This window comes from Hemibagrus wyckioides, linkage group LG05, assembly GCF_019097595.1.
Source record: "Hemibagrus wyckioides isolate EC202008001 linkage group LG05, SWU_Hwy_1.0, whole genome shotgun sequence".
Classification (NCBI taxonomy): domain Eukaryota; kingdom Metazoa; phylum Chordata; class Actinopteri; order Siluriformes; family Bagridae; genus Hemibagrus; species Hemibagrus wyckioides.
In genome coordinates this window covers 15,258,421-15,274,969 of record NC_080714.1, presented here as the reverse complement: position 1 = coordinate 15,274,969, position 16,549 = coordinate 15,258,421, and the positions used below count along the sequence as shown (strand labels likewise).

The window sequence follows — 16,549 nt, the reverse complement described above, 5'->3', positions numbered from 1 at the left end:
ATGATCAGGCTTCACATTTCAGGAAATTCTGATGTATTCAAAGTGGCTGCTTCTCATTCTCTAAACTTGAGTACTGAGCATGCTGATAGGCTGCCAATGGAGCAGTCTAATAATCAGATTGTGATGCAGGAGTGTGGCTCAGCAGCAGCACTGAATGCACTGCAGGCTGATATTAAGGCTGCTCTAGCAAAGCTGAAGCTGGATCTTTTTTTACAAATTAAAGCTGGACACAGCTGATTGATGATTGAAGTGAATGACTAGATAATTTCACAATGTGAGATTAAAGAAAATGTGAGGAAAATAAATGCTAGCTAATAATATTTTCACTTACTAACTAAACCAATGACCCGAGCCTTTGGCTGAGTGTTGAATGTTGCTGTAAGTGTCATAGATTCAGAGCAGGATTTTCCTCCCAATCCTTTTTAGTGGTGAAATTAGAACGTGGGCACAGAAACCTTATCAACGTCAGAGCATATCCTCAAAAGTAACAGAACTCACAAAGTACCTGAACATTTTTTTGATTAGGTTAAACCTTCTTAGATGGCTTATTCTGATTATACAGACTGGTATTTGGGTCAAATTCACTAACGTTGCTCCAGATTCACATTTCTCTACTATGTGAAATAAACCACAGTGCACAGCTGATTAGGATTCATATTAAACCAGAGACACTGACTAATAAAGTCAGATTTATTAAAAGGATGTTTTTTAGCTTCCTTGTGCTTGTAAGTTTAACTTAAAAAAAAAAATAAAAAAGGAAAGTGTCAAAGCTAAACAGTCCTGTTAATCATAAAGAGATCATGAATGTTTACAAATAAATAAACAGAAAATATGTAGAACATATTATTTGTGATTTTTCATATTTAATCATAATATAATATAATATAATATAATATAATATAATTTATATTATATTATATTATATTATATTATATTATATTATATTATATTATATTATAACATAACATAATATAATATATGTTTATTTTTTCACAATCATTTTATTCTATTTGAATGGAAAAAGGCCATATTCTCTGACACATTCGATGGATACGCTATAACTAAAAATAATAATAAAAGAGTCCATAAATATTTGGACACAACCACAATGGATTTAAAACCAAGCGTTAAAAATAATTCTTAGAATTATGATGAGTCTTCCTAAATGGTCAATAAAATATTTTTGTTAAACCACTTGAATTAAACCTGAAGGTCTACACGCCAATCCAATTTTTATTGCTTCACTTCAAATCCATTGTGGTGGTGTACAGAGGCAAATGTATGAAAATTGAGTCACTGTCCAAATATTTATGCACCCGACAGTAGATAATATCATTTGTAGGATACTGGTACAGCTTAATGTTGACATCTAGCGTTTTTCAGATTTCCTTATCACGGCACAGTATCACACATCCAGACAGAACTAATCCATATCCAGACATTTCCATCTCCACAAAATGGATGAGTGTGCCATCTTCTTCTTTGTGGAACCAACAACATAAACGGCAAAAACTAGATAACAGACAACTATCTAATAAATGAGGCAGTGCTGGATCCACACTTTCTGTTCCCTCCAAAATTACTGCCATAAATAATGAGCAAAAATGAGAGAATAAAATAAACACAACACACAATTTCAACTCAATTCTATTCAACTGCAGATATTATTCATCACTGTTTTAAAGTAAAAAACTATTCCTATTGCAGTTACTGTCTGTACCGTGTATGCCACTTAAATAGGTACTGTACTTTCAAGCAGATGTGCCATAATAAATGACAGCCCAATGACTATTTTAAAACAAATGCAGATTTCCTGTCCGGTTATCTCAGGGATTAAATGTGACATTTAATCTAACACACACCTAATAATTCTTTGTCATCTATTTATGTGGGAAAACCAAAAAAATATCATTAAGTTCTATAATAAAGTTTCATATGTGAGTAACATTTGAGGATAACAGTGACCGAGGGGAAAAAAGAGCTCAAAGGTCACTGCATAGTTTAGCTGATTCTTCAGCTTGTCAAGTTTTAAAATCACGATATAACGATAAAAAATCTCCTCTAAAAGTGTCTCAAACTTCATTACACAATACAAGAATAATTGCAAAGTCATTAAGACTACATTCATGAATACAACACCTCTGAATAACACGATGAATGTGTGCCAACTGTTTCCTGCTTTAGCCAGGTGCGCACTGTCTGTTCTGCCTGAAATATAAGATATGAATCGGAAGTAGCGCTTCCTCTTGGTAAGAAAAAAATAACAATAGGACAGGATACACACTTTGACCTTGCTCTCATTGTAGATATTTTTTAGTCATTCTTTAACTGGAAAAAAGGAAATTATCAACATTCTCTATAAAAAAAAGAAAGAAAGAAGAAATTGTACAATAAAATCCAAAGGGCACAAATTTAATACAACGAATACAAAAAGTCTATTAAAATTCAGGTTTTTTGTGAGGTTAAAAATGAAATGAAGATAAATCATGTCAGAACTTTTTCAATGTGAAATTACAAAGAATCACAAAACATTTTCAAGTTTGCAATAACCTGGTTGCATGTCTATAATAATACTTTGTTGAAGCACCTTGTGATTTTATTGTGTGACTCATAGCTCAACAAGTTTCTCACTATTTCATGCAAAAAAATACTCAGATTTTTACTTGGATTGAAGTCTGGCTCTGGCTACCTCATTCACACACACTGATCTTTTGCTTAAGTCATTCCTTTGGTGATTTGGATGTATGCTTTGGGTGAGTGTCATGCTAAAAGGTGAAATTCCTTTTCGTCTTCAGCTTACTAGCAGACATCTGAAGCTTTTGCACTAAAATTGATATTTGTGATTATGTCCACTTTACTAAAAGCCCCAGTACTGCCTATAGAAAGGCAGGCCTAAAGCATGATGCTGCCACCACCATGCTGCCCCAGGGATATGGTGTTCTTCTGGTGATGTGCTTTAGATTAAACATTCCTTTCGGAATTAAGGAATGTACTGTTCATGATGATGTCAGTGTGGTGGTCAATGTGTTGTTGATGGCCCTTACAGTACATCTAATGTTTGGAAAATTCTTTTCTACTCCACTTCTGATCGACACCTTTATGGATTCACAGATGAGATGGTATGAAAATGCTTTGTAAGCTATTTGTAGACCATGGCTTCAGATGATACAGGAACAGCTGATCTTTATGTGGGTTTATCAGAATCATTTCATTAATAACAGCTGTATGATCATTACTTTTCTACATGAGACTGGATGTGATTGGTTCGATCAGAATGCAGCTACATCCCCAATTATAAAAGACCAATAACCAAGATCGGTGTATTTTTATATTCCCTTTTTTCCCCAGATTTTTTGCACTTAATTTTTCTATGTTGTAATTTTACATTGAGGGTGGAAAATGTTCTGACATGATTTCTCTGTTTCGTTTTTAAATATATATATAAAACTACTACAGACCGAACAGGCATAGCATTACGACCACCTGCCTAATATTGTGTTGGTCCCCATTTTGCTTCCAAAACAGCTCTGACCCGTCGAGGCATGGACTCCACTAGATCCCTGAAGGTGTGCTGTGGTATCTGGCACCAAGATGTTAGCAGCAGATCCTTTAAGTCTTTAAGTTGCGAGGCGGGGGCCTCCATGGGCTGCAGTTTTGGAGATGCTCTGATCCAGTGGTCTAGCCATCGCAATTTGGCCCTTTTCAAACTCGCTCAAATCCTTACACTTGCCCATTTTTCCTGCTTCTAACAAATCAACTTTGAGGACAAAATGTTCACTTGCTGCCTAATATATCCCACCCACTAACAGGTGCCATGATGACGAGATCATCAGTGTTATTCACTTCATCTCTCACTACTAAGAATGTTTATAAAATATTTTAATATGTTTATAAATATTTTTACCGTGGACAGTGGATAAAGCATTTCACATTTTGTACTGTGGATGGACTATAATGTAGAAAAGATAAAACAGTCTAAATCTTTAAAAGATTAATAGTAATACATGCTAGACAAAGTGAGGGGTAGACCTGAGACTGTAGTGTGGTTTAATCTGCTTTTCAAACAAATCCTCCTTTGAGAATGTTTTCTTACTTTACCACAGAAATACAGAAAACGCCGTTTGAAAGAAATAGTCATGAAATGGCTCTTTATAGCGAGGCGCACACACGTCACACTGCTTTGAATACTGCACTTACAACTCTAAGGAATGCAAATCTGCTTCAAATTGCTGTGGAGACTGTATCGATTGCATTCCACTCCTGCTAATTAACATAACCAGCAATAATAAATACACTGCAGAGCCAGAACTATACTAGACCAAAATATTTCACCTCCTGCCTGCTCTTACACACCATTTTTTAATGAATATGGTTCTAATAGTCTTGGAGCTAGTTCACACTGAAGCGCTACTGAGAGTGTTTGGGGGCCTGGAGAGAGCCATTTATTATGCTTTCTGAAGTCAAGTTTCTCTAGGGGAAAGACTCACTCATATTTAAGTACGGTAAAGAAATAAAAATAATCTGTGCATTCCTGGTAGACATCTCTCTGAAAGATAGTCACTGTGTAATGAGGTTAAATATGCTTCATTAGCTTACAAAGTCCAACAGCTTCAACAACAGAGAGCATTAGTGTTTTTACTTAGACTGTAAGCTCTGACCCTGTCACCTGTAAATTTTTCATCATGTCTTTTCAAGAATAGAGGAGACTGGGAGTTCCCACTTTCTTTTCTGCATTCTAAACGCAATGCTGTCTATTTAAGTGGTCCATGGGCATTGTACCCCCTCTTGACAGTTAATGCAAATCAGTTGCCAGTTGTCCTTTGCAGAAACCATGAAATGTTTACACAAACGTAGATCTCCAGCTGCTCAAACTGAAAACTGAGCTTTTTTTTTTTCCAAGGTAAGGATTTTTTTCAACTTTAGGCCAGTTTTGATATACTGAACTTCTTTGGCTCTACAGGGACTGCACTGAGGCTAAGTGAGTGGCAGAGTGTAGTTTAGAGGCCATAGAGTTCACAAACTTTAATTCCCATGTAATTACAGTAGAGCAGAGGACAAGCCAAGAAGCAGGTTTAACCGCAGTTCTTGGCTAGAGTTTTACGATACTCATAGAAAAGTGACCTTTAAAAGTTTACATTTTCAGCCGAGTCAAGTTTCAGAATGTCTGCTCCAAAAACATCTTACTTCAAGTTTACGCCATTAAAGGACACAAAGGGTGACTCTCAATCTAACTACTAATCATCTTGTACAGCATCTAATGCATAAAACATTGAATGCAAAGCTATTATTCAGAGATTTATTAAAACAAAATGTCCACACTCAATGTGTTTACTCCAGCAAACTGTGCTTACTCAGCCAAGGTGCTGCAGCAACAAATCTGTCACAGAAAAGGCAGCAGAAGGAAGCAGGACCTTTATGACTCTGGGAGCAAACAGGTACGTCTGAGCAAGTCAACAGATTCGCCTCTTCTCTGAAGACTTTCCCGAGGTGAAAATCTTTTAAAGAATGGAGGGCATGACTAGTTTAAAGAAGTCTACTCTAGATGTGGCATCCAGAGAGATGGAGCGTGTATGTGTGTGTTCACTGCGGCACAAGAAATAAAAGATGTATTTGTGTAAAGGCGGTCTAGGGTTAGCTGTGAAAATTAGGATTTGAACAGATCTCTAATGAGAAGGAGAAGCCTGTTAGAGAATAGCAAAAAAGAAAAATGTTTGCAAAGAAGCATGATAAAAGAATATGCAAAAACTCCAAACAAGGGAATAACAAATCTCTGTGAGACTACAGTAAATTTGATGGAGCATATTATATTCGAGATTTTATATTTTTTTGCATAAGCACGAGGGAAACGTGTGGGAGATTGAACGAACCCAAATCTCATAATAAAAGACAGAGCTACCAACTTCAGGATAGAACTCATTATATCTTGTTAGTATACCTTTTTACCCCCTGCAGTGCACTATATTTGTATATAGCCACATGCACTTACAGAGCTGCAGTCTGCACACACTTTGGCTGATTTAGTTAGCAATGGTGTGTGATTAGGTGTGGAATGGGATCCTTTAACACAGTGTTATAAAGGCTGAGTTCCTTCTTTCAAATTCATACTACACCTAAACAAAAAATTTATTGGCAATCTGCTCCATCTACTCTTTTATGGTTCCAAAATGAACGTTCATGTATCAGCATAATATGCTACGTGCCCTGAAGTCTTATGATCTTTATGACCTTGCTTACCAGGCTTCCCAGTTTGGAGGACGAGGAGTTGGTTCTGTGTTTGGCCAGCATGCTGGTCTCCATGCAGGTATGCTCTTTAAGGTTGAGGTGAAGTCTTGGTCCTCCGGCTCCCTCTGAAGCTGAGCGCAGCCTCCGCTCCAAACGTATCACCTCACGGCGTGGGCTCATACTACTGCACATGGATACTGTGGAGAGTGAAACACACTGGTTGTGAAGGGCAATGCTACAAAACCAGGAGCAATACAAAATAAGCAATCTTCTTGTAAAGATCCCACTGATGTGGAAAATGAACCAAAAAAAAAAAAATACACATAACAACCAATCACCAATTAAAGCAGCCATTAGTTTATTTATGTAGCGTCCAGCTGAGACAGCTGCAGTTCTCAGTATTTCTTTTTCCCCTCCCATCTGTATGAATCCAACCAGAATTTTGTTAATAACTAACAGTTATTACTTTGGAGTTATTACTCAGGATGCTGAAGAAAATACATTATCACTATGGACACACCAGTGTTTAAGATTGTGGTTGATTGGAGCATCAGGGTTCAAGCCCCACCACCACCAAGCTGCCACTGTTGGGCCCTTGAGCAAGGCCCTTAACCCTCACTGCTCCAGGGTGCTGTATTATGGATGACCCTGCGTTCCTCCAAAGTTGGGATATGCAAAGAAAGAGTGCTACAAATGTGTAAGTGACAAATAAAAGCTTCTATTCTACTGTTTTTAAGGACAGACGGACCACCCCAAGATCCAGCAGGTTTACAATGAGGCTCCTGAGTTTCAGAGGCACTGCACAACTCCCCAGCCAGTGAGCGAGGCTTCCATAGCGACCGTCTCTCTTGTGGGCCACCACTCCCCAGCCACTTTTGTGAGGAAAATTTCACATATCCAGTGAATTTGAGACTGTGCCCCTCACCCTCAGATGATGGTGTGTGGTATTTGGGGTATTGCTAAAGGTCCAAGCAGCCCTGCAGTTATAATGAAAGCATCGAACATAAGCTGGTTCCTGCCTGAATCCAATAGTTTATTCATATCTGGCACACACTGGGGTAATATGGTGGCCAGCATTCTCCATGCTGAAGCCTTTATGCTGAAAAACTCCATCAGTATTAAGGAACTTTTTCATGAGAATGAGCAACTCAGTGTGAGTGAGAATGATAGACTGTCCCATATGGTCTACTTTCACAGGGTTGAATTACATGTGACTGTCAATATGGATCGTGCCAACCCTACTTGCCATCTTGAGACACTGATAGCTGCATTCTGGATCAGTTCCAATGAAACCATCAAATAAATTGCCTCTACACACCACACGTGAGGTAAGACCTCATCAGAATATCATAAATTCAGCTGTAAGGGCAGTGCATTCTACACGTGTACATCTGAATGTAGCACATTATCCAGTGAAGCACCAGTAAAGCAGTGTGGCCTGCAACCTGCTCATAATCCATCAAGTTAAATAAGGAGCCGGAGCTGGTGTAGCAGATGGTCTAAAGTTTCCTGTAAGGCTCAATAAATAGTTTTTAAACGGTCGAAAGACAGCATTTGTGACCAGTTCCTTGACCAGCACCAGAAGAGGCAGTGCTATAGGATAGATGTCAGGATCCAATCCAGTTGGAATAGATAAGGGAAGGGGGCCGATCAAGGCCCAATTTTCTTGGTGGAATGCAAAATTTTGCAAGGGAACACGGAATATAAATTATAAATCTTCCTCCCATCTTATATTTTTTCCATCACCATGTCGCCTTAGGGGTTCCGTAGCTTGGAGAATGCTTCTTCCATGATGATCAATGAAAGGGGAACTGAAGACAACCTTGAGAACCTAGTACTATGGCAAAGAAGATGAGGCGAACGTGATGCCAGAGGCATCTACAGGGACACCTTCTCCACAAAAAGTTCAAGTCCTTCTTTCTTGTTACTATTGTTTATGCCAGAAATATTGAACTACACTTCAAACTTGAAGAAAGCTATTGAAAAATATTTCAGACATTTGACCTTGCTACAACCTTTTCCCAGTTTGGATGAATTTCAAACTCTACTGGTTACAGTCCCATATAAATTTAACAACAATTCAACCACTTGTTCTTCAGATATCATGTTAATAAGAATCTTGGATGTACGAATGGATGGCTGGATAGACAACACTCAGAGGTATGAAAAAAAAGAGGGGTTAGGAATCAGGAAACTGCAGGCTTGTGGGACTGTGCTGAAATTTCAAGGAAGGCCTCACTCAAAGGGTTACAGACAGAAAAGGGAAGTCCAACTCCAGCTTCTGTGTGTGTGTGTTTGTTAGTTGAGCCCATCAAACTTTGCAAGCTCAGAGGTGCAGAGTGTAGTATGGTGGAGAAAACCAGTCAACAATGTGAGCTGTACACATTCACTAGCGTACATGTTGCCAGGCAGTGGGCGATGTGAAAATGTTGAGGCAACTCTTAAGAGAAGATGCACCCAGCAAAGCACTGAGAGGTGAGCGTCATATGGAGGAACAGAACAGTTTATATCGAGCTTGCAGACAGTGTAGGAGTTATGGGTAACAATCCTAAGCAAGATAAAGAGAGAAAACAACTCATGCTAGGGGCCACCGTGTTCCAAACGTCTCCAAAAAGTACAGAATGGGGACTATAGGAGTCTACTGCAGGATTAAATGAGGTTTGAAGTGTTGTAAGCGAGAACTGGAAAAAGAACAGAAACCATGTCAAAAGTATTTATATCAAATAATACACCGGACGCTCACTCTTACGGGACTTTGTCGAAGGTCTACATGTGCAGGCATGCATCCATGCTGAAGAAAGTATCCTGAGGGTTTTCACCATTTCTGGCAGTTACACGGGTGAAGTAGAAAATATCCTTACACATTCATAAATAATACCTGACACAACAGCAGTGATGACTATGCATGTGCAGAAAAGACAAGTCTGCATAAGTAAATCGTCAGCAGACATACAGAACAAACTGGTATTATTTAACCAGAAAAGCTCAAAATGCAGAACACACTGTATAGAGTTACAGGGGTAGGTGGTATCTAGTGATCTAGTGTTATATAAATAATGAACAAGGTCTTCTCAGTAACAAAGTGAGGTTTGAAACATCAGTGTGTAAAAACAAAAAAAAACTTTAACCAAGCCTACATCTTCTAAAAAAGCCCACACTGTGTACTGTACTACTACAGAGGAGCCGGATACTCTAATTACAGGAGGTCAATGAAATATTCTGACGGTTTAATCATTGTCATTTTTCACTTTGGCAACATTGTGTCCTTTGTGTATTTTCAAGGTGTAAATGAATGAAATTAAAAATAAGGGCTCTCATATGGCAAGAACTTTAACATGTGGCATAGGCTAAATTTAAATGTAATATATTTACATATGGTAAACAGAATTCCTGCACCACTGGCGTTTTCAGATTCAACTTTACCCAAACGTTAAAGCCTGCAGCACAAATACCTGTACGTATACCTACATCCAACGACAAGAAAAATAGAATCTTAATACATTAAATTTACATATTAACACATGAGGCTATTCATCAACATGCCTGGAACAACAGCCTTTGTCCTTTCTTAACTGCAATGACTGGCAAGTCACGACAAAAATACATTCAAGAATAACCTCATACAAATGTAAATTTACAACTACACCAAGTGTAAAAAGTTCACTTTCTCCGGCACACGCGTTAAGAAACGCGAGAAAGACACCGCGAGCGTGCAGATTACCTCTCAGCAGGAAGAAATTTAATACAGACGACAACAAACTTTGCCTTCCATAAAAGCTCTCAGCCACAGGAATTCTGGAGTGTGAGCTTCAGGAGGATATAATATTACAAAATTGTAGGCCATGAGGGAAAGACATTGTCAAGTCACGCCGCATTGAAATTTTCGGTGGGCAGAAGCAGTAATGTTTTAAGAGGAGTGCAATGGAAGAATAGTTCAACTAGAGCTAGAAGTAAAGGGTTGTTAAATCAAACCTGAGGCAGCACACGACTTAACAGAACAACACAAAACACGAAAAAGACCATTTACCCAAAACAGAAAATAATACAATGAAATGATGACACTAATTAAAGGGGAACATTATTACCATTATGGGTTAATCTTGTTTTTTCGTCGTTATCTACTAAATACAAAACCTAGTTCCCTGTTCATTATCTTAAACTTCCTTCATTCATTATCTTAATTGTAAAAATGCAGTTGTGGGGAAAAAGAAATACAATTTTCTTCAATAACAATTGTGTGGTTCTCACCAAATTCCAATTACAAATAACCTCAGGTGATAAAACTAAACAACAGATTTCAACATGTAGTTATTTTGTTCTGCAAAAAGAAAAGCAACATTCAGAAACCAGGTGCAGGAAAATATGTACCTCCTACATCATTAAGAGAGCAATATAAAATGTTTATCCTGAATATGTTGTTGATTTTTCGACTGCTCCTGTGTGTGAGGGGTCGCCACAGTGGACCAACTGGTCCGCACAACAACTTGGCACAAGTTTTACACTGGATGCCCTTCCTGACACAACCCTCCCATTTTATCCGGGCTTGGGACCGGCACCGCATCCAATGGCTGGAGTTTGGGCACTGGCTGGGAATCGAACCAGGGCCTTCCACATGGTAGGCGAGAAACCTACCACTGACTGTACAGTAATACCTCTCAGATCCACGTCTCACGATTCGCGGCTTCACTGATCAGCGAAATTTTCTTTGGAACCTAATTAATCTGTATCCGCAAAATTTTTTTGCAGACCCATGAAATCCCGCAAAAGTGTTTTTACGGCTAATTTCGTGGCAATTTATACATTTTCATGCTTTTTAATGCAAAATTATTAAGAAAAGTTTAGTTTATTAATTTTGTAATATAAACATAAAAGTAAAATCAACAAAATATTAATATAAATAAAATATAAATGTTATTAATGATATTGAACATCGCAGATATCACGTACGTACAGTACAGCCATTACAACACGCTATTGGCTGGAAGGGTTGGAAGTAGCCAATCACAGAGCATTAACAGTTTTACCTAGCTGCTGATTGGCTGGTAGCTATGATGCTTTGTATGCATGATGTGGTTCATCTCCCCGACCCTTGTACTCGGTTCAACACGCACGTATTTTGGGAGCATGATTGGGGTCATATTTACGGTTTCAACTCCAAAGCAGAGTTTTCATACCAAGCAGAACAAACAGCGCCCATGACCATCAGAGAAACAACTGAACTGATGCTGCTCATCAATTTAGGAAAGGTCATAAGGCTATCTCCAAATAAGTTTAATTCTATTTAAAACTACAGTGAGAATCATTATTTACTAATGGAAAGCCTTCAAGAATTCCCAGGAGTGTGTGTCTCATCAAATTTGGTCCAGCCCATTTAATGCAAGCTGCATGATGCAGACTACAGGCCTCTGTAAATGTTTATGTTCAGGACAGAACCATCAGAGAAACCTGAACCATCAGAGATTTTCATGGAAGGCTGGTTAAGAAAAAGCTCCTCCTCTGCATGACTTAGTTTTGTAAAAAATTTCATATTAAGGAATCTAAATAATAAGTCTTTGAACTAACTAATGAGGTAGTGGTGTGTGTTCATGATGCACAGAGCTATTTTTACCAAACAAACTGTCAAGCATGATTAAAGAGGGGTGATGAATTAGGCTTGTTTTTGGAGCTGATCTGCAATCATTAAAAACAAAAAACAAACGAAAAAAATTAATTCCACTTCATACCAAAATATTCATGTCCAGCAGCTTAAGCTGGATCGAAACTTAGATCATGCAACAGGACAACGATTGCAAGTACACCATGTGAATGTCTAACAAAGAAAAAAACTCATGGTGTTGGCCTGGCCAGGTCAAAGTCCAAATCTCAACCCAGTGAAATGCTGTGGTGGGATTTAGTGAGCTGTGCATAAACAAACACCCTTAAACATCAATGAACAGAGGCAATGTGCTAAAAATTCACCAAAACAATGTGAGAGATGGAAACTCCTACAAATAACACTTACTTCAAGTCACGGTTGATAGAAGCTGGTGAGGACCACACAATTGTAACTTAAGCACTGATAAATAAAATCATTGCAGGGGGGTGTATATTCTTTATTTTCCATGACTGCATATCTCTTTTGAACCTTGTCCTTTTAAAAGCAAGGCTTCAAACACTGCACATTATACATTCTAGCAAAGGCAGTCATGAATGTTTTTTTCCCAGAATCTCCTAGGCATCTGTCAAGATTTAACATGAACATGCTAACAGAGGAAAGAGCTGGTGACATAAGTGTGCAAGTTTTGCTCTACCACTTCTTTATGTGAAGCAGTAGCTCAGTGGTTAATAATAGGTTATGAGTTCAAATCCCAGGACCACCAAGCTGGGCACTTGAGCAAGGCCCTTAACCATCAAGTGCTCAGTTGTATAAATGAGATAAATGCAAGTTTCTCCGGATGAGGGCGTCTGCCAAATGCCATAAATGTAAATGTATACTTAAGTCAGGTCAATATTTACTCTACATTTCACATGCAGCACATTCAGATGACCTGTGTACAGATCATACCTCTGAGGTGGACAGATTTTGAACTCATGGGACAGAAGTATTGTAGTGTCTAGCTTTCTACATTTAAAGACAATCACTTCCCATCACACTAAAAAAAAAAAAAAAAAAAAAAAACACAATCAAGTGCCATATACTGTATGAGTATTGTTTCCTCTCATCTCTTCTAACTTAAAAATATCTATGTCGAAGCATGATACATATTCACAAAGTGCCGCACAGTGGATCTTGACCTAATACTACTCGAGCTGATATTATAGAAGACAAAAATAGGCTTCATTTCAAAATCAGCCTCATCTGACTGACACACGGCTTTATTATTGATAAACAAAACATCATGGCATATTCGAATGCCGTACTAATTTTCTGCTCGAGACCCTTATGACTCACTTCGTCTGAATTATTTATACGCCGATTTACTATAAACTTGAAATACACCACACTTGCTAGTGAAACCACACAGACAACAGTTCCTACTTCCCTAATAAACAAACTGCAGGGAATTCATTTACGACAGCCAGAGTGTAAAAGCAATATGGGATTATTCCATAGCAGTCACACTGTAATGCCACTGTTATCATCTAAACCTGGGATGGCCCTTCAAGAGTCGCTGTATTCTAGTTCATCAGGTTATAGAATAAAAAACCATCATTACCACATACCACATACCTCATGTAACGCTACTTAAATTTCAGTACCTTGTGGTACATAATGCTTCCTCAAAATGTAGCATCAGGTCACAAGTAGTAAATATAGTGTTTTAAGGCCAGCGGGTTAAATTACAACAAACAAATGTAGATGTAATTAACCAGAAACTAAAACCAGTTTAAAAATAATACATTAAAAAAACCTGATAAACAGCAAGTGTGGGGCAGGGCAACTGTCTTTCTCTTGTTCACTAGAAAACAAACAAGGAACTAAATGAAACAATGAGTAACCTTTGAGAGAGATCCTGGACTTCAACTGAAATATGTCCTGTATTAACTCTTGCAAAAGTACTAAACCCTATTTAGAAAGCATTATGGGATTTATAACATATTTATAGAATATGTTTTTCCCCCCACAGAGTCTTCAGTGCACGCATCTCTGGAAATACTAGAAATGTAAATTGCAGACTGGAGCAGAACAAAGACCTCTATATACTAAGAGGAAAAAAAAAACATTTTTTACTTTCACACAACACTACCCTGAATTTCCTCTCCATCATACCTGTGTGAGGTTTCCTCAGATAGCTTGGCCTGCTGTCCAGTTTGCCAAAGCCTGCCGATTTTCCGAGCTGCTGGACCAGCACAGTATTCCGGTGTGTTCTTTCTCTGGGTTCTGCATTGGAGCTACTCTCCTCGCTCAGCTCTGGGTTCAGTTCGTTTTCACTGGCCTCGATCGGATCCTGGTGCTGCTCCTGCTCCGTATTCTGTGTTTCTGGTTCTGTTTGGACAGTGGTACTCTCACACTTTGTATTGGCAGTTTGGCTCATATCTGGCAGTATAGGCTTCTCCACAGTACTCTGATCAGGTTTGGCACATGTCTGTGAGGTAGAAACACCTTGGCTGATATTCTCAGGGGGGACTTCAGCTGGACTCGGAACAGGCAGGGCATCCACTTCAGAGACTGTGTCCTCAGTGACATGGACAAAGTCTGAGGGGGTAATGGCTGTCGTGCGGTCCTCAGAAACCATGGGAGATTGTAGAGAGCTCTCTGCAAGTTCGCCAGGCCAGGAACCTGGAGTTCCTGTCTTGGGAGCATCGTCCTTGACTTGATTCTGTTCCACCTGGTTCGAGTAGTTCTTAGAAAACCGATGGTGGGCCGAAAAAGACTTGGGCAGCAGCTTTTTTGATTTGGAAGATCTCTTGCTGCTGACATCATCCAGGAAACCCGAATCATCTCCTTCATTCGTCCCTGAGCTAATGCAGTTAATGAAAACATTCCGGTTAGTGGAGGTTTTCTCAAAGTCCTCTGTCTGGGAACGGCTGAGCTTCTTCTTGTGTCCGCCGAATCCAAACGAGTGTCGTGTCTTATTGTTGCAACCGTCATTAAAGCTCGGCTCAGACAGCCGACTCCGATTGTCTGCACCGAGTTGGTTGGAATCGGCACGTAACTCGCTGTTCCTCTTGCTATGAAAGCTGATAGACGGCGTTCGGAAAAGGCTGCGCCGCTTTCCTGTGCTGCTGGAGCTCGAGTTGGTGCTTGAGGGAGAAGAAGTGTGCACACCATTGCCAACACCACCAGAGGATGGAGAGGATGGCAGGGAGTCCTGCCTCTTCCTTACACTGCGCCTGAAGATTGGCAACCTGGAGACCAGGGTGGAACGGCGTGGCCCTGATTCACCCATCAGAGATAAGCACCAAATCTGACAATCTGCTAAAATGAAAACACAATCAGTATACATGGAAATTATACTGAAATCAACTGAAATAACTGCTTGTAGTCTCAGCATAATTTTACACGAAGTTCATGCTAAGGATGAAAACAATCCATTTTGCCTTGCATGTAAGGAGCTGCAGTGACTGTAAAAACAAGGTGTTTCCTATTAACTGAAAATGCTTTCACACCAAACTAATGAGATACACCCTCTTCCACACACCTAGCAATGGAATGTAGGTTCCACTCTATTCATAACATATGGAAAAGTGGATGCCAGCAACGCAAAGCCCAGTCTACACAATACCGGAATAATTTATAAGTGAATTGTGGTTGTTTTTCCCCAACAGATGAACACCTGCGCATTATGGCGCGTGCTGAGGGGTGGTGTTTCTGTTTAGGTGACACACCTGACATCCTGCAGCGCTTTAAAGCACAGAGGCAAATCACACCGGACACTTTGAAGACTAAGGTCAGTTAGGGGAAAAGAGAAACGTTTAGAATAATACGCGTATAAATATAAATGTACACAGGTTACGAGCAATCACATGACGTCAGCACCATCAATCCGAGCTGTAAGTGGTAGATGAGACTGAGGCTTGATTTTGACAGCTCTGGTCATATTTTAATCATGCAGCAGGAAGTAAATAGAGAGTCAAGGGGCAAAGCACGAAAATAGCACATTTCTATCAAACGGATAGAAACAGGTTTTGTGCACGTTATTCGAACACAGCAGTGATTTCTGTCTGTCAATAACGTGCTGCCTGTTAGCGTCGCGCGCGCTACAATAGCCAGCCCTGACACGCTAGTCACATCTATGCTAGGTCAACAGTGTTAGAAAGAGAGAGAGAGTAAAAATGGTACCTGAAGAAATCCGTCGCTTTTCTGTTTGCCTGCGAGGTCAAACACTATTATGGCTCAGGGTATGGCCGGTTCACTTACATGTCACTCTCCCCACAGCAAACCCCATCCATGGTTTGGTCGCAATAGTGCACCTAAAATGACGTGGAGCCTGTTTCTCCGCTTCCGCGTTGCTGCCTCGGTGACGTGAGCACCTTGTCGTCACCGACCGATAGTGCACAGGTAAGTAGAAAAAAATGGCTGAATCCCAAAATTAGCCCTGTTTTTCTCCAAGTCTACTAGGACAGGGTTGTGGAGAGATGGCTGTTAGAAGCATATTTAGTGCACTTCGTGTCATTTGTGATCCGGCCCTGGTATGGCGGGGTGTTAGTTGATGCATGAAGGACGCTGGTTGCTCGGGTGTGAGCTTTCCTCAGCATCCTCAGTTGGATGTAATATGTGTTGATAATGGTACACTGCCTGTCTATTTGAGCTAAAGCATCGTTATACGTTTTATCAGCTTAAGTGCGAAAAGCAGGGCGTGGTTATTTAAATATAAACCACACCCGTTTTGAGGAGCAGTCACTC

At 39.5% G+C, this 16,549-nt stretch overlaps 1 protein-coding gene across 3 annotated transcripts in view; it reads right to left on the bottom strand.

Moving 5' to 3' along the window:
- ccser1 (coiled-coil serine-rich protein 1) overlaps nucleotides 1–16,172 on the bottom strand; it is an 81,335-nt gene extending 65,163 nt beyond the window's left edge. For 2 of the 3 annotated variants that reach the window (XM_058389598.1, XM_058389601.1), the window contains exons 1-3: nucleotides 15,986–16,172; nucleotides 13,973–15,118; nucleotides 6,235–6,419 (exon numbers count right to left, since the gene is read on the bottom strand). In XM_058389598.1, the coding sequence (XP_058245581.1) occupies nucleotides 6,235–6,419; nucleotides 13,973–15,092 (1,305 nt within the window). In that variant the 5' untranslated portion in view covers nucleotides 15,093–15,118; nucleotides 15,986–16,172. Of the gene's footprint in view, nucleotides 1–6,234; nucleotides 6,420–13,972; nucleotides 15,122–15,985 lie in introns of all 3 variants that reach the window. The other variant, XM_058389600.1, reaches the window with a different exon arrangement.
- Between the last annotated feature and the right edge of the window lie 377 nt (nucleotides 16,173–16,549).